The following is a 25,175-nucleotide window of genomic DNA, read 5'->3' as shown; positions in this document are numbered from 1 at the left end:
AATACCTTAGACATAAGGTGAGGAGTTTTCTCATCTTGGGGGAGCTCAGAGTAGAGCAGCTCCATCATAAAGAGTTTATGGAGGTGTAATGTGTATATGATGTAGATGCCTCCTGGATGCCACCTTTAGGAGGTTTTCTGGGCCCAACCCACTGGTTAAAGGCTTTGGGCAGACCCAGCTCTCAGTGGAGGGATTGCTCATCTTTAGTTTCTGCAGGAGTGTGTCCCTCGGTAAGAGGTAAGTCTGGGTTTCTCCCATGGACCTGTTGCCTCTGCGATCCGACTACGGATAAGCAAGTGTGGAAATGGAGAAACAAATATTTTAAAACATGTACATTTTTTTGCAAACTAAATCTCTTGTGTTTATTCATAGATCTCCTGCATTCTTGAGTAAGCTGGAAGTGTTTCCAGTTTGAGTCATATTGTTAATCTAAATAAGGTGACTACAGTGATAGAATTAGTGTTTGTGTGTGTGACGGGGGTGTTGTGTAAAAAAAAGACTGGCATAGCTAAATAAAAGAAATGCATAAGGGTTATGCAAAGAGTTAAGAAGATAGATTACTTAGATACCAGATTTGAAAAATAGAAAAAAAGTTTTATTTTATTATATGTGTCTCCCTGGAAGAAAAAAAAAAAAAAACCCTGACCACCACTGAAAATAAAACTCCAGCCCCACCACTGTTTACACAGTCTGCCGAAATGACCTTTCATAAGATTGAATACTAAGATGTAATTAGGGCTGCAAAGTAAATGCATTGTTATGACAATATCAGTGTGTGCCAAATCAATGTTGCAAAGGACTGCTTGAACTGTAATAAATTATAGGTCATTAAATCCCAAGTACCGTGCAGCCCCACTGCATTCTAATGTGGCCAACCATTCAAAAGGCCTGGTTAGACCTTAGTGGCTGAGGTGTTAGAGTATTTGTAATGGCAGATGACAGAGCAGTGGGAATAATGTGGATGTGATATAAGGTTATTCAGTAATGTGAGCCCCTTTAAAAACTTGGCTGCTATCCTGCTTCTCACCACTGGTTGTCGCTGTAGAGTCACCGAGCCGCCGTCCCGGAGCCGCGGAGAGGGATCCTGTCCATTGGACGCGCAGCTTTGGGTCAGGTGGGTTATTGGTTTTCCAGCAGACATCCTCTCTCCTGATTGGACAGAAAGGTGTTGGAGGAAAAGAGGCTGAGCCGAGCGAGAGCAGCAGTTTATCTCCTCTCAGCGTGTCTCTGCTGACTCTGCGATGTGACTGCGCACGGGAGGAGTACAGCGAGGTTCCGCGGGGCTCTTCCTCTCCGAGTCGGCTGGATGATGGGAGCGGACAGGCGAGGGGTCGTGTTGGCCACTTGGGTTGCTTTGCTTCTCTGTGTTCATGCTCCGGTGTGCGCAATAGAAGGTAGGTGGGCTTTTTTATTTTTATTTTTATTTTTTAATTGATGCAGAGTGAAGCTTTAAATGAAGTATTGCTCTTCCTGTGATAAAAGCTGGAGGCTTCTGAAGCTGTCTGTAAGAAGGGTCAGTCTTCTTAGTTTAACTTTATGTGGAGCTAAATTATATATATATATATATTAAAAAAAATAAATCTGTTTTTGAAAACTGAGCATCTTTTTTTTTTTTTTTTATCAAAACACTTCACACTTCAAGACAATTAGCAGAAGACCACAGATCATTTTTGCCAAATGAAAGACAAAAAAAACAACAACAACCAATTATTTACAGATTTTTTTATTTTATTTTATTGTCATAATAAACACTGTATTATTTTTTTTAACCATTTACACTGTGTGCTATACCCATATCAGGTATTTTTACTTTGTTAATGATGAACATGAAGGAAAAAAATACATAATAGTTACTAAGCACTACAGGCTGAAGACACTTTTTCTTACCATTTACTCAAGTCAGCCATTATAGTAGTGATTTATAATAAGGGTATTAGAGCTGCAGAATATATCAAATCTATAGTTATCGCAAAGGATTTCAGTACATCATAGGCCATTACATTTCATGTTTGACTGCTAATTACTGATATATATTTAGTCACTCGAACAGACTCACACTGGCCTTGATGCCCACACCTGGTTTAGATGGCAGTGACGACAGGAGGAAAATATGGGTTTATCACAATTGGTATTACAATATTAAACAACAGCATGCATTTTCAGTAGCTTAGGGAAGGGGGTGGGGGGTGGAATGGGAATGTGACTAGTCTATAGGCAGCTTTTCTTTGCCCATCTGAATCTGGACCTAAGACTTCATCAACATCACAGGCATGTCTTCATTTGCAAAGCAATGTGGGAAAAACTTTCTACTGTGGATTCATTTGTTCACAGCTGCAGCATCAGTATAGTACTTATACCTGATTGGTACATTTTAATTTGAACTCACATGTTTACACACCCGGTTACCATTTGGTAATTACTGTAGTTGTGGTCCTTGAATTAGTAAAGAAGCTATATTGTGACTTATGTATGTGTCTAAGTGTGTTTTGCAAAACGTGCAAAGCTGACATTGTGCTGATCTGGCTGTTTTTTTTTTTTTGCTACTTGAGTGTAAAGATTTGCTAAACAATATTATGTAAGCAAAAAACTTTATGGCATTTTAGGGATTTCCTGTAGTTTTTATTAGTTTCTCTGGGTTTTGGTTTAAAAATGAGGCCTTTAGAAGTGGATTGTTGAACTATTGGATATCGTGTCAGGTGCAGTCAAAATATAGGTGTGAAAATCCATGCATGACATTATAGATACTAAATCCTCAGCTGTAGTTTTGTTATGGCTCTAAATCACGCAGCGTAATGCACACCTGATGGGACTTATGATAATGTGCAGTGTTTAGTTTCAACATTACCATCTCCTTCGTGAGTGCACCATCGGAGCTCTGTGATCACAAAGTCTGCTGAAGCAGTAAAGTGAATCATAATTATAGCTCACAGGTGCTCAGTAGCCCCCATGTTACCACCTCCCCCACTGCTCTTCCTCCTCCGCAACATCACCCCTTTTCCACCTGCTGATTCCAGCAGTGTCATCTCTCCCAGCTCTTCTCCAAACATCACCTTTGGCCTCTTTTGTTGTATGTATCCCTCCAAATACTATCTGCTGCTATTCTCAGAACACTGCAGACTGAAGCTCCTGCTGCATCTGCTGCTCCTGCTCCCCATCATGCACACTATGTGTTGCTCCTTTTAGCAAACATTGCCTGGTGCAACTTTGGTTTACTTTTCTTCAAGCAATGCTTCTTTTTTTTATCAATTCCTGCTCTGTTGCTCACCTTGCTCCCAGAAATATCTGATCTATTTCTGCTTTGCCTATCAGAAGCAGGTTCTCCTGTTGTTTCTTTAGGCATCGCCCATCACCTTCATCATGCTACACCATCTAAAATTGCTTCTCTTTATGCTCTTCGTTCCTCTACTTTAAGCATTAAAGTCCAGATGTTCTTCCGAGTCTTCCTGGTTCTTCACTAATTATTACCTGCTGCTCCCATCTGAGACTCCCTTGCCGTTGATGAAGCAACAAATTGTTTTAAAGCATCACCATATTTCCACCTTCCTCTGGAGTGACTCCTGCTCTCGCTCTCTCTCTCTTTTGTCCTCTGTCATGGAGTGAACAGGGGAAATTGTAAAACCCCTTCATCCATCACTCTGTCCATCTGTCTGTTCCGTTGTGCATATTGTGAACATGATAACTTGAAAAAAATAAGTGAGGTACCAATTTCCATCTAAGTGTGTGGTTACATCTAGGTGTAAGTAAAGTTTCTTCTGAAAATTGACATACCAATTCAAAATACAAGATAGTCATCACCAGTCATTTAAGGAATCTATGTTTTCTAGCTTTTAAGTTGCTTGAAAGTATAGTTTCCTCAAATGATTGGGGTTCCCAAAGATTAATCTAAGGTGGCCAAGGCCACCATTGGTCATCCCTTGGCTCCACCATTGCACCTGTTGGTGAATAAAATGGTTCCCTCCACTAGCCAGGATTCACCAGTATGTCTCAGACAAGGAAAAAAGAATGAAAGAAAGAAGAAAAAAGTCTTCTATTTGGAAACTAGAAACATTCACTATTCAAATTCAGCAGCAACGGGGGACATGGGGATACTGCTTGTTTAACCCAAACACCACCTTAACTTGTTTAATATTTTCTGCAGCCAAAGGCAAGACTGTGCGTGTTCTTGTGTCTGTCTGTTGCTAACATGTTTCATGGACTTCATCCATCCATCCATTATCTTTACCTGCTTCATCATTTTTGGGTCGTGGGGGTCACTGGTGTTCATAACCAGCAGTCACTGTGCAAAAGGCGGGTACACCCTGGACAGGTTGTAAGTCCATCGCAGGTCTCATGAACTGCTGGACTGATGAAACATTCAAGTAATATCTAAAAAAAAGTTAACTCAGGTCCTTGTTTTAGATTTTTCTACCTGGATTATTGAGCATGCATCGATATTCAAGTAATAATCTCTGGTTGTAATTCAAGATGGCCACCACAGTCTTATTGCAGTAGGAGCCTTCTCAATAGCTTTCTGAGCTGGAGGTTTATGTCTCAGAGTAGGAGGCATGGAGTAATTGCCCAACATAAACACATAGATGTTCTGTAAGGTGAAAATGTTGGTTAACAGACTGTTTAAACATTGATCACTGACGAAAATGCCTTACCAGCATCGCAGGCACGAAATTATGAAACAGTACATGTAGCAAACTGTTCCACTTGAATGCATGCAGCTTAAAAAACTTTATTTTCTTTGCTCTAACTACAGACACGATCATGAAATCTGATCAGGTACAAGTGAGTTTTGCTCTTTACACCCAAACTACAATGACCGTTGGATGAGACGAGAGGCGGGACTCCGCAGCGACTCGTGCTGGCAAAGACGCACCTCTTCTGGGATAAACTGAACTACGGCTCGGTAGATTTTTACAAAAGCCCTCAATTAAAGTGAATCACCATCTAATGTGCTAATATACAAATCAAAAGTTTAGTAAAATCAAGGTAAAAATGGAAAAAATACTGAGAGGAATGTTTCACTCTTTCAAAAAGGGACTAGACTTCTATTCTGAAATTGAAGACGCATGTATACCTACCTATAAACAGTTAAGTGGGGTGAATACATTCACCAGTAGCAAAAACAAGAAGATGGAGTCCTTGGTGAAACTGGACATTTTTTTGGACTATTTTTAATTTTACATTCACATTTCATCCTAAAAATTATTTAACCTGCCATGCTTCATGTCATTTTGTTCAGCACAATATCCCATGTGTGAACTTTGTTTTTTGTTTGTTTGTTTTTACTTATGTCCTACTATACCGACACAACAGACCAAAAATCACACAAAGCACACATATAAACAGGTATATTCATGAACATGTGTATATGTTGTATAAATTTAGCAATCAGCATAGTTATTTATACTTTTTTCCATTGAAATGGATTTAGTTTCTCAGGCATTTTTGGACAAAATGAAGAGGTGTTACAACAAACGCCTCATCGTTCCTTGTAGGAGTGGACCCATCCTAGTGGGACTTGGCCCGCTCTTCCTCTCTTTCCTCTTCTAAAACAAACCATGATCATCCACTTCATCAACTAAGTCGTCTGACTCAGACTCTGTTTTTTTCTTCCATATCTGCCTTCATAATCCTCTCCTCTGTCTGAGAGGCTCTGACTGTGCGACTCCATCCACCTCTGGTTTTGCAGCTCCATCCTCCTCATGTTCAAAAATCACCACATTGTTTTGACTCATACACACTAAAACTGATTAAACTAGACACGAAACTACCTCCTAACTGTAAATCCAAAACATGCTAAATATCACAAATCTCTCACACCTCATGAAGCACTTTCTCAGACACTTGATTAAGCGAAGAAACCACTGTTCACCACCTGTTATTGAGAAGAGGGAGTAGTAGCTGAGGGTAATTCATAACATACACTCCTAGTGCAGCATCTCATGATATTGCTTGAGAATGCACATAACATTTTAATAAAAGTTTGACGCAAATAGCTCCTTTATAACTCTTTCCCTTCTCAGCATAAGATGTTCTTAGTCTAAAACTTGTTTTCAAACTTGTTTTGTTCTCTGTGTTGTTTGGGTTCCTTTCCTGCTGTATTCTCCGTCAACTCCCCCTCTCCTGTCATCTGCAGCATCGCCTCCTGCTGCTGCCTCTGCCGTTGCCTCTGCCATTGCTTACGGAAGCGCTAGATTAGTCCACTGCTGTGTTTTAATGGTGCATGTAATGACGGCCCCGTGCCTAGTCTCGCCCATTATGAGACATGTAAATGTGTTGAAGGGCAGCTTTATTTTGATTAAACAGAATGTTGGCTGTGTCTGCGTGTGCGTTTGTGTTTGACTCTCAGTGTTTGTTAGTGAGTCAAAAAGGTGGGTGTTTTAGCCAGAGAGGTGAGACAATTACTGCAAGGAGAGTGTGGGTGGTGGGTTGTTTTGTGGTCACAGTGGCCTTTTCATGGTAAGTAGGTGCCTAATGAGCTGATGTATACGTTTATCAGAATCTAGTGGTGTAAAATAGATTGCTGTTACACTGAATGTTAGACCATGACCTGTAAACATTTTCCCACGTATCTTCGAACTTTTCCCAAAACCTTTCTTGGTGGCTCATCTTTTTTTTCTTCTGGCCTTCCCCTCTTCAGGGGTCACCACAGTGAGTCATCATCTTCCATCTCTGTCCTCTGCATCCTCTGCTCTCACTCCAACTGCCTCCATGTCCTCTCTAACTGCATCCATATATCTCCTCTTTACCTTTCTCCTGGCAGTTGCATTTCTAACATCCTTTAACCAATATACCCACTGTCCCTCCTCTGGACATGTTCAAACCGTCTCAGTCTCGCTTTTCTAACTTTATCTCCGTGTTCAACCTGCGCAGTACCTCTGATGATCTCATTCCTAATCTTATCCATCCTTGTCCCTCCTAAAGAGAACCTCAACATCTTCATTCTGCCACTTCCAGTTCTTTCTCATGTCTTTTTTGCCAGTGCCACTGTCTCCAGACCATACAACATAGTTGGTCTCACTATTCTTTTGTAAACCTTTCTTTTGACCTTTTGCTGCCACCCTTTTGTCAAAAATCACTCTTGAAACTTTTCTCATTCCACTCCATACTGCCTGAGCACTATTTTTCACCTCTTTATCTCACTCCCCATTTTACTGAACAGTTGACCCCAAATACTTGAAGTCCTGCACCTTTGTGACCACTTGGTCCCTTCTTGGTGGCTCACATTGGCCAATTTTATGACTCAAATTATATGTTGAGGTTTTAGTATCAAGAAACTAATGAACATAAACCAAAATATGTTTTTTAATGACTGTTGTTATTATTTTATTATCAGTTTAGTTTTGATGTTTATGAGTTGTTTGATGTTAATAACGATTTAGCATTGAAAGGATGCATATAGCCAGAGTTTTGTTCTTATACTGAGAAAAGACTGCGCTGCTGTCATTTGGGTCCAACATTGAAAATATGCAAAGTTTCTTACAATAGTATGTGATCTGTTTGTATTTGGTGTATGTTTTAAATCTTTATCAGCTTTTGCAACATCAAATTTGATTTCAATATCTATAAAATTCATTGAGTTGCAGCCATTTTTGCATCTTCTATGGTCAGCTGGCTGTGGTGACGCAATGATTACTTTCTGCTTCATTAAAATCTATGTATGAGATATTTTGATAAAGGAACAGACCTAATCAGACACACACATAGACACTCTTGTCCTTTCGTTTTTAACAACAGGAGATAAAAAAAAAAACGTAACTTAATAAAAAGAACAAAGAAAATCAGTTTTCCCAAGCAGAAAAGCTATTGCATTAAAGAAGCTAAATATGAAGACTGTTTCTATGGTTTTAAAATCAAAAGGAGCTGGAAAATGATGGAACTTGGGACGTATGAGCATTATTACTCTGTGTCTGGATTTACAGACTGACAGTGGAGAGAATCTTCATTAATGAGAAAAATGATCTCTTCCTCCGAATTCTTGGCATTTGGGATTTTCAGAATTTTTTTTACAGCCTGTAAGTAACAACTGCCTGAGCATTTTAAGACACAATATTCCTCATTTTTACAACAATGAACAGTTCAAATATTGATGTCTAAGAAACTTGCTTTTTGTGTGAGTTAAAGAACATATCCAGGCTGTACAGTTATCAGTAACTTCAAAGAAGTTCTACACAGTCACCACAGAGGTCAAAGTCATCATCTAGTAGGCCTGTTGCGATAAACAATAAATCAATTAATCGCATGATAAATTAAAATTATTGACCTCATTTTCATTTATTGGCTTTATCGTTTCTTCGTGTCTCTCTATTTCTACTGAAGACACTGAATGACAAAAGGCTCAACTCTGGTGCTCTTCACTGACCCCTCCCTTTATTTTTTTTAATCTTTAAAATTAATTTTACCGTCCAAAATTGTGTTTTTGGATTGTTAAATGCAGCTAAGCTGAGAAGCTAAGCTACAAGCTAAGCTAAGCTAAGCCATAACAGGCTGACCTCGGGGGGAAAACCCTCCATCTTGTCAAAGCTCCAAGTTGTTTTTCTCTGCAAAAAGAAGCTGAGAACTTGTTAAATGATTTTTATTAAAAGCTTTTGTGAAAAACGCTATGCTAAAGAGCTCAAACCACACCGAGCGTCCACCATTTTGAGAACCAAAAATAAAAAAAAAGGAAAGAGAGACAACCCATGTCACTTCAAGGGGCCTTCCTCCCATTTTTCTTAAAGAGACACGCTCACTCCCTCACTATTCATCCTTCAGTTCAAACTTATACTGTCATCTGGTGGTCAAAAAAGGTACTACACACAAAACAAATGAACCAACATTTCTTCTTCAATTTGACAATAATTACTAATTATTGTCAAATTTCAAACAATATTATCGTTTATCGCAATAATTTCTGAGACAATTATTTGCCCAGCAAAATTTGTTATTGTGACAGGCCTATCATCTAGAGAGATAAATCTCGAGGGCCGAGATGGGATAGGGCATCCAATTTGGGACCAGAAAGCTGCAGTTCGACTCCCAGCCATTCCCACATGTTTTGTTGTCTCTGAGCAAGACACCTAATCCCCAGTTGCTCCCCTGGTCCTTACATAGTTGCTTACTGCTTCATTTGAGTGTATCTCACGTGCGATGGGTTAAATGCAGAGAACTAATTGTGAACATACAGTGATGACAATCTCAGCCTTCACTTCCCTAAATGACCTGATCGTGTTTTTAAGCTGCTCAAATTGACAGCCTTTGCTATTAAAGTCCATGTCCAGTTTTATAACTTAATTATGAAAGTCTCAAAATAATCATACGCATAAACACCAAGACCACAGGTTACAGCAGAACATTTGACATGTTGATTGTGTGAAAATAAAAAACACTTTACAGATTTAGTCGGTGTGGAAATGTAAGAAATTAAACCTGTAACAAAACAGTCTGTTTCGTGATACCGGTAGTTGTCCACTGTCACTTACAGTACGTCACCTGAGAATGCTGCATTGTTCCACGACCTTTAGTTTCTCCCAATGAATTTCACCTTATTCAGCGAGCCCAAAAGTCAGCGCAGTAATCCGCCGTTGACCCTGTTATTCTGAAAGTCAACACACGCCTGACCCAGCAGATAATATTTAGTATAAGTGCTACATATCTCTCAGACAGGTCCTGGGAGGGGGGTGGCAAAGTCATTCTGTTTCTGAAACCAAACGTCCAGTCAGCAGCGAGCTCTGACACAAACTGCTGATTTGTGTCAGTGTTGAGTGTCAAAGGGTCAGGAAGTTAATCTTGTCCTTTTTTTTTTCCAGGCAAGAGTTTTGTGTTGAAGCCTTAGAATCATAAACTGCTCCTAATTTTTCACATCAGTGAGGATAAATCTAAATTACAAACTGGGCTGCATCATTTATTGTCTGGCAGATAACCTATTTCAGACCTTTTCCCTAAAGCCTAAACACAAACATTCCTTCCATGTGTCATCTCGTTACACGCTAAAGGTTAAGCCTCATAGATCTGGCTTTAGATGATACCGTTGACAAGAGTAACGGGTACAGCATGTGTTTGCAACATTTTACCAAATTAACCCTTCAACAGAGAACCTTATTGCAAATATGCAGATGTGCGTCATCTGCACGTCCACATCACTGCCGCCATACTGTAGCCTGCACCATGCAATGTCAGCTCATGTTTTAAAGATGCTGTTTCTATATTCATCTGGTGACAGGTTATCAATGTGACAGAAGGACGGTTCAACTGGGGAAAAACGTAAAGGCTTGGCAGAAGATCTTTTGCTGCAGGCCTAAGGCTTCTGTTTTTCCCAGTCTAAGTTTCCCTTAGGGCCAGCCTTTGGTTTTAAATATTTATCTCCACACTGCATTTGAATTGTTTCAAAGTAAATTTCGTTTTCCTCTGTCATAAAGTGCAGAATGCTGGGATCTAGTGCTATATTTTATTGTTTTTATTTTGAAGTGTTGGACATTAAGCATAATATGTCAGCATAATATTAATATGTCAGCATAATATTAGACACCAGACTCCAGGTTGTCAGACGTTGGTTTTAACACTTTCCAGTGGTTCAGGAAGTCATTTCTAACAAAATAAGCTGAATGTTTACAGAGATGTGGTTAATTATTCATATTAGTGTGAAAATACTGCCTTATTTATAAATCTTCACACATTTTCTGTTAGTTTTCACACAATCCGATTTTCTTTTATAAAATACAAGACAAACCTGTTGGTCAGCCTCATTGGACAAACAATATATTTTTTAAATAAACTCTTTCTAAACTTTATTCATAGGGGGACCCTCTTGAATGATAATTGAAGATTCCAACCTGTAGATCATGTTAAATACTCAGGAGGATCAGTTCATGCTGAAAATCAAATTACAAGACTGCTACGGAATCTTCCTTCATTAGAACATTTTAGGGTGTAAGTCAGAGTGTGGCTTAAAGTTAAAAAATACCATCTCCATCTTCTGCTTCTTATTCACAAGTTGCAGAGAGAACAGGCCCAGGACAGAAACCCAGACACCCCCCCCCCAGCTACACTCTACAGCCCCTGAGACCAAGGCTTCCCCAGGCCAAAGATACACAATCCCTACAGCTAGTTCTGGGTTTTCACGAGGACTCTCACAAGTGGGAAGTGCCAGGACAACCTTCAAAAAATGGCATCCAGGAGGCGTCCTAATCAGATGCCTGAACCACCTCAATGGACTCATTTTAATAAAAGGAGCAGCGGTTCTGCACTGAGCTCCACCCAGATGACCAAATACTATTAATACTAATAATATTCTGGGTGTCAAATACTTCTTTAAAAAGTCTCCAGTTAGTCCAAAATGCTGCTGCCAGAGTCTTAACTGGAGTTACTGGGAGAGATCATATCTCCCCAGTTTTAGCTTCTCTCCACTGGCTCCTTGTCAAATCCAGAATTGAATTCAAAATCTTACTTCTAACCTACAAAGCTCTCAGCAACCTAGCTCCATCTTATATTACATATCTTATTGTTCCACATTTTCCTAACAGAGTACTTCGCTCTCAGACTGCAGGTTTACTCGTGGTCCCTAGAGTTTCCAGAAGCAGAATGGGAGGACGATCTTTCCGTTATCAGGCTCCTCTCTTGTGGAACCAACTTGCAGTTTCTGTCTGTAAGGCTGACACGTTGTTTAGTTTTAAGACTGGGCTTAAGACTTCTTTTGATAAATCCTATAGTTAGTCCTGGCTTGTTATGCTGCCTTAAGCTTAGACTAATGGAGAACAAATTGACCTAATTTCCTTGAATTATTTGCTAAAATTATAGTTTTCATTTGATACTATTTCTATCTTAGCATGTGATTCATGATCTGTCATTGTGTATCTATGTTCCTACCAAACCCAGCCGGTTGAAGCAGATGGACGCTTGTCCTGAGCCTGGTTCTGCTAAAGGTTTCTTCCTCATGAGGGAGTTTTCCTTTCCACTGTCGCCTTCATGCTCAAGATGAGAATTCTGTGATGGAGTTAAACTCAAAAAACAGTTTTCTCCTCAGATAAATAGTGTTAAATTATTATTTTTAAATATTAATGTTTCTGTTAACTTGTTTTTATATAAAAATGGTTCTGTTCAGTGTCCTGAGATGACTTCTGTTGTGACTTGGGGCTGTGTAAATAAACTGAATTGAAATCGAACAGTTGCATGTTCTCTCCGTGCATGTGTGGGTTTTCTCCGGGTACTCCAGTTTCCTCCCACAGACCAGAAACATGCATGTGAGGCTGATTGGTAACTCTAAATTGTCCCACGGTGTGAGTGAGAGAGTGAATGGTTGTCTCGTTTGTCTCTATGTGGCCCTGTGATGGACTTGCGTCCCGTCCAGCGTGTACCCCGTCCTTCGCACAGTGACTGCTAGAAATGGGCACCGGCAAACCCCGTGACTCAAAATGGAAGAAGCAGGTAAACATATAACGGATGGATGAAATTGAATAGATGACGGAACTCATTTAAAAATTAGGCTGGTCACACTGTGAAGCAAGCTCATTTTGTCTGCTGGTAAACAAAATCTTGTTTTTTTCAGTCATGATTCGAACCCAATGACCATAGGTGACAGGTGTAACATAGACGAACCAGAAAATTGGGAGCTTCTCGTTACGACTCAAATCTTTTTGCACCATGACCAACCAAAGCAACTGCCTCATTACTGAGGATGAGGTCCCAATTGGTCAATCCAACTCCTGCTCCTTCTGATTTGTGAAAAAGATGCCCGGACACTTAAACTTCTCCACCTGAGGCAACGCATTCCACCCATTTGCAGTCTAATGCCCCCTCTAGATCTAGCCAATAGCAGCAAATCAGCTAATGGTATAAGAGGAATTGTGGAATCAATGGCATGACTGTGCAAACCATGAATTTAAAAGAATGTGAAGGAACATGACACATTTTACAGCTGTAAGGCTGTGGTAGCTTTTGATGGCAGCTCAAATATATATATATATATTTTTTTTAAGTACAGTATAAAACATACTGTGACTGTTGTGACCTGGGTGCCATATTGATTTGTTCGGCTAAAAAGCATGTAAAAATGGACAAATCTGCTTATGAGGAGAACAAAAATAGAACAAAAAGAACTTGAGTTATTTAAAAGTGTATTTTTTGGCGCAAAAAAGTAGAACCCTTCGGAGCTAAGGATTCAGCATTTTCTTCTTTTTTGGGGTCACAAGTGGATTCTAGACAACATACAGATTTTTCTGCCTGAGTGCTGATGGATAATTTCAGTAACCCCACTAGTTGACCCCACTTGAGCTGTCTTTACGAGCACATATGATTAGTCTCTTATTCAATCACTTGACTGAAAATTTGCATATTTGAATTATTAATAATCATAGTGAGCAATAGGTCTCGCCTTTCTCAGTTTTCAAGTTTTTTCCTTTTTTCTTTTTCCAAATCCATCAGTTGATGCAAGAAATAATCAACAAATCAGTCAGTAATATAAATAATCATTATCTGCAATTGGATAGTTCAAAATAAGTTCAGGTAAAATAAAGATTATTACTATATAATTGATACATTTCACAATAAAACAACAACTTGTCACTTTTACTGATAACAGTATTATTACAGGTGCTTTTACCCATGAATTCTACATTTATGAAGTTTTCATAATCTTTATTTATTTATTTATTTTGTGTTAATTGTGATATCACAGCAAATCATTTCCAAGATTATTAAATAATATATTTGTCTGAAACGGAACTGAAGCTTCTGTTTTTCATTGAACCCATATAGAACACCAAAATGTTCATAATTAAATAAAGAAAACATTATGAAACAAGTATCTAAGCTCATTATTGTGAAAATGTTTCTTTTTTATTCTTTTATGTCTTAATTGTTTTTTTCATGATGGCTTATTTATTTCATAATTGTGTTTTTCATGGCTTATTTATCTCAAAAAATGTCATTATGAAATAAATAAGTTATCATGGAAAACACAATTATGAAATAAAATAATACAAATTAAATTTTTTCGTATTTCATACGTTTTATTTATTTATTTAATTTTGAGCATTTTGGTGTTCCGTAGTTCAGTGATACTTCTGTATCTGTTCAGGAGCAACAGTAAGAGGGGACATCAAGCCCCAGTTCGGCTGCAAATTAGATTTATGAATGGACAAATGGCAAAAACACACTATTAAAAGATTTTGAAACAGTCATGCTTTTGTAAAGGTTTTCCCTAAAAGTTTTATGTCACTGTGCTGTGACTGTTGAAGACTAGTTGGCAACACAAACTTGACTCGGTTTTGCGATAAAATAAACTAAATTTCTGTTGCAGTCTCATTGAATTCTGTTTGTAACCAAGAAACCAGTAAGTTTCACCAATTTTTAACAATCAAGATCTATTTTGAGCACATGTTTTGCCAAATTGTCCCCTTGGCTGTACATGTTAATTTGATTATCCACCTCTGCCTACTTTGTAGCCAGCTTAGCCCAATTTGTACACATCTTGGCATTCGCCCCTATATTTATGTATTTCAGTTTCTTAGAATGCACTTTTGAAATGAAGATAGGCAGATTTAGACTAATTATTATTTTTATTTTTTTTGGTGTTGTTTTACATTTATTATTTATTATCTGCATGCATCTCATGTGCAAATTTCTTCTTGTCCTTTCACGGGGGTCCATTATCCTGTCACTTCAACTAATTTGCAGCTCAAAGAGTCACATCAATACTCGGCTGTGTTACAGAGGCGGCAGTGACAGGGTCCTTCACTTGTGCTGTCTCTCATATTGATTCTCCGTTTTCAACATGCGAGGTTAGCGTTAGCATCAATTACCCTTTGTTTCTCACAAAGACTCAATGATTTCTCCGTGCTCTTCTGGTAGATGCCGCAAGTTAAATGGGGGGGAAAAAAAGCTACTAAATTAAGTTTTGAAAAAAACAAAAGCATGAAAAAATTTCAAAGTGCACAATTACATTTTGTATATGCTAATTAGTAGCAATGGCTTTAAAATTGCTTTAGATAACAGAAAAGACCAACATCATGAATACTCATCAAGATGTATTGAAATAAGATTGTTTATTGCACAATTAAATTCACCCCTAATGGTTTCCATCCTAAAGTTGGACTAATTGCTTAATATTATGATTTAAAAACACACATAAAATATATGTTTATTTTTTTGTTCAGTTAATTATGTGTTATAATATGAAGTGATTCTTATGTGCATAACAGAAAGTCTTAAAGTTTAGTAAAAATACTGTCTATTTTAATTTTGTTTGTTTTTTGTGATTTTAGAATTTGACATGGGATTGGTGTCAACAAGCTTTGGCTCCAGTCCACTTTTCTCTCAGTTATTTTGTTTTATATTGTCATGGTAATTGTTGTGTAACGGTTACCTGTGAAGCAGAATGTTATTTTTGTAACAGCTCTTTGTGGGATGGACCTGAAGCAATGTTCAAGTTCATGAAAGTGATGGATTGTGTCAGCCTGTACTAAAGAATGTGCTATTAATGTGTTTTAAACGATGTTCAGACAGCAATGAAAGAAGGCCTCAGAAAGACAAAGAACATTACATACAAAGAAAGGCTTTGGTTGTATAGATGGACTCCATTACATTCAGTTTTTGCACACTCCATGTTCCATCCTGCAGCACTCAGCTTAAGACCTTTACAGCTCAGCATATGATTGAACATAATGGTCCATTATTTATTTGCTGGTTGTGAGTGGACCCTTTGCCAACCTCTTCAGGTTTCCTGCCATGGACATATGGTCTCACCGATAGCTCCGCTGGAACTAAGGACTGTGTCACAGTTGGAGCAAAAGAAAAAGAGGAGAGGACTTAATGGATGAGACAACACACATTAGTTATTTTTGCCTCACCTTGAAAATGTTGGGGAGGGGAAAAAGTGCCTCATCAGGGTTTTTAATCACTCCTGGTGTTTAATATTGATGGTGAGATGTGAAAATGTAAAAAAGGCATCGGACCAGAGATGTATGTTTCAGATACTTTTGCTACCATTTGGGTTTTTATATTTCTATTTATACCATACCACTTTTTTATAAATCACTTAAAACAGCAACACGGCCAACCAAAGTGCTGTGCAGCAGAAACAAACCACAGAAAAAAAATGTAAAGATCAAAATAAAAAAGATTGTAACAAAATGGCTAACATTGTTGAATACAGACAGGTTAACAACAAAATCACACAGTGTCAAAAGCCGGAGAATAAAAGTGTTTTTTTAAGCGAGACTGAATAACTGAGGGAGGGGGCTGCCTGACATGCAGTGGTAACTCATTCCACAGTCTTGGACCTTCAACAGAGAAGGTCCTGTCACCTCTGAGCTTAAGATGGGTTCTTGGAACCAATAAAAGCATCTGATCTGCCATTTGTCCATTTACTTGTGGTTTTCTTTGAGTTTTCTCAAAGTCCTAAACCCTAACAATTAAGTATTACTGACTAAGTTTATTTTAAATCTATTTGTAGTTAAGTTACAGCAAAATCTGGTCAAATTAGACAACGCCACAACATTTGTGATCTGTTGACTTTTAGGACAGGAAGGGGTGGGGGCACTTTCTTAACCCCCTTTATATGTAAATTAAAAAAATAAATGGTTATAGCTAGCCTTCCAAAACAAATTGTGTAATGGATACTTTAAAACAAAAGTGTAAATGTAAAAAAAAAAAAAAACAGTAAAAAAAAATAGTGCCTCGCTCTTTGCTCAAATTTGCTCCTGTCAGTCAACCGTTCATCACGCCCCCTCGGCCTTAGCACAGTAATCAGCCTTCATTCCTTGCATCTGTTCACCTGCTTTTATAAGCTCCACATCCACACCAACCAGTGCCAAATTATTATACCTCTCATGGTCCCTGATATCAAACCATTCTTGTTTCTGTTCACGCCCGACATTCATGCCTTGTTCTCTGGATTTTCGACCTCACACCTTGCCTTCTGGATTCCCTGTTTTTGCCTACTCCTCGTCTGGTTTTTGGACTCTGTTTTCTGACCACAGTACAGACCCTGTTTCTGATTATCATTACTACGCCTCAGGAATCACGACGTGGCTCTGGTTTCTGCTCTTCCTTCCTGTTCATGACCCCTGCTTTGACAAATGGACCTAGTTTTTGGATTTGCCCCCCATCGACCACGTACTGGACTAGTTTTGCTCTGCAGTTGCTCTGCCAGTGACATCATCGCTAACAGGTGACTCTCTCCCTCCAGCCTGTGAGGACCTGGTAACTCAGCTGATCCTAACTCCTCCATCCAGCAGCAAAAACAATAAAAACTGTTCTTTTGTATTCCTGTGTCTGGCTTATTTGAACACAAAACCCAGTCGTGACATAACCTTAACAAGGTGGTCATTATTTGTAGAGTTTTAGTCAATGTTCAGGCAGCAGGAATTTTTTTTTTCCACACTGATGGGAAGCAGTTAGTTAATGATCAAGTTATATCGTTTATTGTAAATTAGCAGTTTAAGATATTCTAAATTAATAGTTTTATCCACCAAATTACACAAGTTTTATATTAAAAAAAAAAGAAACAATGGCTTAGAATTTGTCCAAGATCTTTAAGAGTTCCTGTTAGTGAACCTTTATTTAAACACCATATCATTCCAGCCTTAGCTCACCACCTGTGCAGCCTTTTGTTCCACTTTCAGGTAAAACCGTATCAACCCACAGTGGGTTGACCAAATCTCGTCTCTCTCATCGGCACTGGCCTTTTACAGCCACAGGCTTCCGTTCCGCTGGCTGCTAAGCTGCTCTGCTGGAGCGGTGAGGCATTCAGTGCTTCTGCTCAGGAACAGGAGACTGACCACAGGAAGAAAAATAAAAATACCACTGTTCAGGTCTGACATGTGTACTTTGTGTGTCACCATTTGTCTGGTAAAATGTCATACACTTCAGTTGTGTATGTGCCATGACCCTACACATCAGAGTTTTTGTTTTTACAAGCTTATCCTTGTCCTCATTGTAAAGAATTACAATGTTAAATAAAACACTTTGGCACAATGGACAAGAAGGGAAACCATTTTATTTACAGGTTTTCTTTGTGTGCTGACAATAAATGATAACAAATGTCCTAAGGGGGAGAGCTGAGGAGATAGAGATGGATATGAAATATGCTAAAGCAAGAAAAAGGCATAAATATGAAGAGGGAAATGTTGAGCTTGATGCTTTTCTTATTTTAATTTTATGTATGGACTAAAAAAGCCAATAAGTGTCAGGTCTGTCCTATTAGGAGCCACTTAAATAGGTTCCTGGAAATGTATGTGCTGTTAAACAGTCGTTGCTGTTAAACAGTACATATAGCACACATGCAATACATTTTTTTTTCAAATGTTTGTGTGAGCCTAACTTCAAATTTTCTAATATGTTTTACAAACATTAAGCATTCTTGAGAATAAATAGTTTTAAATAATTCAAAAAGAGGAACCAAAACTTGGCATGAACCATTTCGTTGGTGATTTTTCAGTTTCAATCTTAGAAATGTAAAAGTAGAATCGATGCTATCCATAGTTCAATTAGAAGCAGCGTATTATGTTTAAATATGTCAGAAAAAAAATCTATAATAATGTAATGACTATAACTTTATGTTTTTGCTGTGTTTGACATAAAGTGTAGCTTAAAAAAATGTCATGTTTTATGTTTTTTATTGAACCTTTTTATTACTACACATAAGTATATTTACTTTCACGCTTTATACTTTAGTGGGGAGAAGTGTTGTGAAAAGTGAAACATTTTCAAGGTAAAAGCTAAAAATATTTGTTCATTTGTATATAATCTGATAAACAGTTAAATACTTGCCATATTCTGTGTTTGGATGACAAGACTACTCATCAGAAAAGAGGCAACTAGTGCATACGAATAAAACATAAACCACAAAGACAAGTCTTGGTTTATATCTTGTCAGATGAAGGGATTTAACGCCGGAGCTTTTAACAAGCTGTTATAAAATAAATATATGTCAGTGCTAAGCTTAATAATCTCTTGTTCACTAATACACATCTTATGACATTTTATGCATATCCATGTTTATTATTATATTTTTCGAAGTTTATAGCAACAATTATAAGTCAAAATGGAAATTAATTTTAGTTTGACACTGAAACTTTGACTCGGACCTGGAAAAGAAGAATAATGCTGATGAGAAATTGAAACAGCAGAGATGTAAAGAGAACAAGAGACGATTGCAGTTGTTGGGCTGAAATCCTCAGGGTTGCTCCAGGAGAAAAACTGGGAATATCTCTGAAACAGCCAGTCAAACTGTGTGCGTGCATGCATGCGTGCGTGCATATGTGCATGTGAGGGTCATTGAAGTCAAGTGCTGGTGACTTGTAAACTGCATTGCTTCGCTTGGATGCATTACCACACACACACACACACAAACAAACACACACACACAGTGACACACATTTTACACTCAGACATACAACATCTTCAAGGCACAGATGATGAGTGCTGCAACAATCAAAGTGACATGGATAACTCTCAAGAGTAAAAGCTGGAAAGACGATGAAATTAGACTTTTTGGGGGCAGGCTTTTTTGTTTTTTGTGTAAAAATGCTTTTATGTGTTTGTCTGTGTCTGTCTCTCAACCACCCTCAGCAACTTGCCCTCCCCATGTTTCTCCCTCATGGTGCAAAAAGATTTAAAAAGGTAGCCTATCATTTCAAAACCAATGCAGGTAAATTTCACACATAGATGAAATGATTTATTCTCTTGGCTCAGCTTATTGTTCCACACAGAAACAGAATAAGTGTCATTACAGCAAACTTTAATGATAAAGTCAAACATCCTTGACTTTAAATATGAACAATTTCACATGAAAAAATGCATTAAACATATTTTTTAAGCACGTTAGAATACTAGGACTTAAAATGCTTCTAAAATCTAGAAGAATCCGTCCAGAGGACCTGACTTAACCTTAACCTTGTTAGATCGAAAGTACTTCTCAAGCACTCATGTCACTGTGAAAAAAGCCTGAATTCCACTAAAATAAAATGATAACTTTTATATTTTACACCACCTGCTCATTTAAGTTGCAAAGTTGATTTACAAAGCGCTAGGTTTTCCTTAAGCAGCCGTCTCTTTTACTTGAATTCTCTTGCTGTTGAAGTTGTGGTAAATAGTCATTGTGTTATTAGGCGTGAAGCTGTTCTTGGCTCTGTAATCCTAAAGTGGAGCAATCCTGATTGCATACACACAATGATTGTTCTAGACTGGGTTGCACATTACATGTAGTGACATACAGAGCTAGAGTTTTCCTATATGAACAGGTACCGTTCCACCTGGTGTTAGCCTGATAGGTGTGCTTTTATAAAACTCACCGGTGGTGCATATTATGAAGCTAAAGATATCACGTTTGAAGGTGACAACCAATTCTAATGAACAAAATGTTTAATATGCAGTAATGTGGTACTTTAAAGGAAAAGGCATGGCGATACAAGAAAGCCTAGAGTTTTCTTCAAAAAACAAAAGCATAGGTTCTCACATGTTAGGTTTTTGTTTAGTCTTGTGACAAAAATTGTAAACACGTAAAACAAATGCATCTATTTATGCTGGCTTTGATATAAAAGTCTGATATTTTTTATTTTTTTTAAACTCGATATACACATTATGAATTATATTACTTATTCTAATTCATCCCTCCATCCATTATCTTTACCCGTTTATTCCATTTTTGGGTCACGGGGGTCGCTGGTGCCCATGTCCAGCAATCACTGTGCGAGGGGCGGGGTACACCCTGGACGGGTCGCAAGTCCATCACAGGGCCACATAGAGACACACGAGACAAACAACCATTCACTCTCTCACTCACACCTAGGGACAATTTAGAGTTACCAATCAGCCTAACATGCATGTTTTTGGTCAGTGGGAGGAAACCGGAGTACCCGGAGAAAACCCACGCATGCACGGAGAGAACATGCAAACTCCACCCAGAGGGCCCCTGGACCGGGGTTTGAACCAGGGACCTGCTCGCTGAGAGGCAGCAGCTCTACCAGTTGCGCCACCGTGCTGCCACTTATTCTAATTAGTGCAATATATTTTCTATAGTAATAAATAGCAATATCAAAGCAACAATACGTCTGCAAATATTTCTTTTTGTCCTGCCTTGAGCCAGCAGCAGCTCCTCCGTGGATTTATGGTCTGTGTTGTATCTGGTAACGTGTGTGACTCAACACGGCCAGACATCATACTGTGCAAGCATGTGCTCTTAACCACTGCACACCCTGAGTTAGCATAAGGAGTCTCACTGAGCGAGCGGATGTCTTTCTGTGGAAAAGCTGTCAACAGATTGACCTGCTGATAGACGAAGATTGTCTGGGGAGATTGAGCTCGGGCCTGGTGGCATGTGGTCAGCTGATATTGCATTCTCTCTTTGTGCGTTTTGTCTCAGAGGAGATGAGCAAAGTCACGCCAACGTGATGAACAGATTCTTAATTATCCGTTTCTTTAAATTGGTAAATTAGATAACCCCTTTTTCTGAAAAAAAAAAAAAAAAAAAAAAAGGAAATCGTGGAGGGCAGCATTGTTGCATAGTTGGTAGAGCTGCTGCCTCTTGGCGAGCAGGTTCAAACCCCGGTCCAGGGGCCTTTCTGGGTGGAGTTTGCATGTTCCCCCCGTGCATGCGTGGGTTTTCTCAGGGTACTCCGGTTTCCTCCCACAGACCAAAAACATGCATGTTAGACTGATTGGTGACTCTGAATTGTACCTAGGTGTGAGTGAGAGAGTGAATCGATCGATAGACTAATGTCAGCTACATAAGCAAAAAATAAAATAATTATGTTTAGGCTTAAATCGGGGGCGTGATGGCGCAGAGGTTAGAGAAAGTGGGCCTGTGATCGGAAGGTCCCCAGTTCGACTCCCTGGACCGACAAAATCAAAATGTGGGTGGAAAAATTGAAACACCCATACCTGTCTCCACCCTCATTTTCCCCACTCTGGACCCTTGAGCAAGGCCCTTAACCCCCAGCATCTGCTCCCTCTAGATGGCAGCTTTCTGCTCCACACAGAGGGCTGTGGTAGCAAGACTTTATTGTATTTCTAATTCTAGCATATTTGTACTTCTGCTGCCACTTCAGACAATAATTGTTACCACAGATTATCAAACTGCCATCTTCTTTGTGGAATGCTTTCTTTTTTAGATAATCTTTGCACGATTCCCTATTTGAGAAGTAAAGCTGTGATTTCAAACAGTATAATCTAAAGACAAGTTCAACTAAAACATAAAACGCCAAACTGCAGTTGCTTTGCATAAAAAAAAAAAAAAAAAAAGTTTTGGCATGCCTTCCTGAAAAGGTTTTCCAGCTTCGATACGCTGATGATGTGCAGATTTTTAGTGCTTTGCTTTCAGTGTTTATAAAAAGTACCGTGGGTGTTTGCTTTGTAAAGAGGATCAGCTTGTCACCATTTTAATGCAGATCTACCTACTGTTGACACAATACACAATGTGGCTGTTTTCCTTTCAATAGAGTTTTATATTGGATTAAAGTCTTGTCATAAGCCACAAAGGTTTTCTGTGCCCCCACTTACAGACTCCCGTGGGTTCTTAAATGATTAGTTTCCATGTCAAAAATGTCAGAGAAATATTAAATGGAAGTATATTTATTGAAGATTGATTTGATGAAAAATGTGGGGGATTAAGGCATTGTAATGTCATGGCTGGAAAATTACATGTTTGGAAGCTGTAAAGCCGTAGTTATTAGTTGGCAGTTCTGCCTTGTGTTTTTTTTTTATTTTATATTCTCACTCGTCTTTCATTTCTGACTTGTAACCTAGAAATACACACATAATCACACAACTTGAAATGCATAGATCGCTTAATTACAAAGCCTAAAATCAAGCATCATTTTGCAGAGTAGTTCAAAAGTTATCATAGCTACTGCTAAACATATTTTAATGCAAGAAAACATAAATTGAGTGATGGCACAGATACATTTTTTTCTGGTTGTAGAACTTGTTTGAAGTCTTTTCGTCTGTTATGCGGCAGTCATTTAACTAAATTGATAATTTGCTGTTTCTGAAGAAGAGAGTTCAATCCTTGGATTCAGGAGAACCAATGCAGGTCCGTTCTGGCCATGGATCAGAGGATGAGCTTTTTACTCTTGTTTGGGTCCTCATCTAAGTTTTTCCAACCAGTTTACATATGTTTTGTGGACTTGGAGAATAATGCAACCCTGTTTCCTGGGGTATGCTGTGGGGGGTGCTCCGTGATGGGATAGAGCCTTTGTTGCTACAGGCCGTCCAGTTTCTATACAAACAGTGCATGAGTCTGGTTCACATTGCCCGCAGTAAATAAAATCCCTTCAAAGGGAGAGTTGGACTCTACTTTGTTGTCACCAGTTCTGTTCATAACTTTTACAAACAAAATGTTCTCACTGCAGCCAGTGGGGAAAATGGGTCTGGTGTGGTGGCCTCTGCCATTTACAGATGATGTGGTCCTGCTGGTGTCATCATGCTGTGATCTCCAGCTCTCACTAAAATGGTTCACAGCTGAGTGGGAAGCAGCTGGGATGAGGATCAGCACCTCGAAATCTGAAGCATGGTTCTCAGTATGAAAAGGGACTGCCATGCCCTCCCTGGGTTAGGACTGGGAGTGAGGTACTGCCTCAAGTGGAGGAGTTTACGTATCTCAGGGTTTTGCTCACAATAAGAGGGGAATGGGGTGTGAGATCAACAAACAGGTTGGTGCCATCTCCAAAGTATTGAATACTCTCTGCCATTCTGTCATGATGAGGAGGGAGTTGAACTGAAGGCAAAATGCTTTGTTTACTGGTTGCTCTGTTTCCTACCCTCATCTTTGATCACAAACTGTGACCACAGGTGTAACTAGTCACTGAAAGAATGAGATTGCGGATACAAGTGGTAGAAATTAGTTTTTTTTTGTATATATATATATTTTTTTGTAGGGTAGCTGGTCTCTACTTTAGAGATGGAGGGAGAAGTTCAGTTATCTTGGAGACCCTTGTAGTTGAGCTGCTGCTCTTCCCCGTTGAGAGGAGCCAGTTGAGGTGGTTGAGACATCTGGTAAGGATGATCCCTGGACTACTCCTTGGGAAAGTGCTCTCGACATATCTAACTGAGAGGAAACCTTGGTAGACCCAGGGCACACTGGAGAGGCTCTTTGATGGCCTTTGACTCCTTTGGGAAGAGCTGGAAGAGGCGGCTTGGGAAATAGCTGTCTGGATTTAAATCATGTAAATGTTGCAAATAATTTGTTGAGTATTAGCACTGCTTTACAAAAAAGTTTGAAAAAAAAAAAAGGTAGACCAGGTCACTGTGGTGTGTTTCTTTCTCAACGAGAATGGCAAACAAAATATTTTTATTTATTTATTTGTTGTGTTTATTTATTTGTTGTGTTTATTTATTTATTTATTTATTTATTTATGTATTTATCTTTAAGTTATAGCTAAATGAAGTTAGTATGAAGGACTGTTTGTTGCATTTTGGTGACACATAACTCACCTGCTTGGAAAGGTTTTTAAGCATCACTATCTTTAAATCTCCATACATTAAATCTGGATGTATACAGTTTAAAGATGTATATGAAACATAAGTAATCTGGGTTGAATATAGGCACCCACCTAGATTCACTCCTCAGGCATCTATGGAAACAATAAATCTGGATCAACATTTAGTAGTCTGAACCTGGCAAATAAATAAGATTTTAGAAAGTAGCCTCACTTTGAGTTTGTGGTATGACCCAAAAAGAAAAAATGAATAAGTGACTAAAAGTTGTTGCTTCACTGAAAGAGCAAACAGTTCTCAATAATCAGAGGAAGCTAAATATGGTGGCCAATTTGTGAACTGGGGATTTTAAGGTGGGCGGCACAGTTGGTAGAGCTGTTACCTTTTAGAAAGAAGCTTGCTGGTTCAAATCCCGGCCGCTGACCTCTCTGGGTGGAGTTTGCATGTTCTCTCCGTGCATGCGTGGGTTTTCTCTGGGTACTCTGGTTTCCTCCCACAGACCAAAAACATGCATGTTAGACTGGTAACTCTAAATTGTCTCTAGTTGTGAGTGACAGTGTGAATGGTTGTTTGTCTCGTTTGTCTCCATGTGTCCCTGTGATGGACTTGCGACCTGTCCAGGGTGCACCCAGCCTTTCGCACAATGATAGCTGAAAATGGGCAACAGTGACCCCCTTGATTCGAAAAGCAAGAAGTGGGTAAAGATAATGGGTGGATGGGTTTTAAGGTACTGCTTATAAAAAAAAAACAACTATTAACACATTCAATTAAAG

At 38.8% G+C, this 25,175-nt stretch overlaps 1 protein-coding gene across 1 annotated transcript in view; it reads left to right on the top strand.

The window, feature by feature from the left end:
* The first annotated feature begins 1,241 nt into the window (after positions 1–1,241).
* LOC119430583 (ephrin type-B receptor 1) overlaps positions 1,242–25,175 on the top strand; it is a 100,245-nt gene continuing 76,311 nt past the window's right edge. The window contains exon 1 of the mRNA XM_037698015.1: positions 1,242–1,394. Within this exon, the coding sequence (XP_037553943.1) occupies positions 1,307–1,394 (88 nt within the window). The 5' untranslated portion in view covers positions 1,242–1,306. The remainder of the gene's footprint in view (positions 1,395–25,175) is intronic.

This window comes from Nematolebias whitei, chromosome 3, assembly GCF_014905685.2.
Source record: "Nematolebias whitei isolate Nwh7 chromosome 3, NemWhi1, whole genome shotgun sequence".
Lineage (NCBI taxonomy): Eukaryota > Metazoa > Chordata > Actinopteri > Cyprinodontiformes > Rivulidae > Nematolebias > Nematolebias whitei.
Note: the sequence above shows the minus strand (reverse complement) of the source record. Positions and strands in the feature narration are given on the sequence as shown.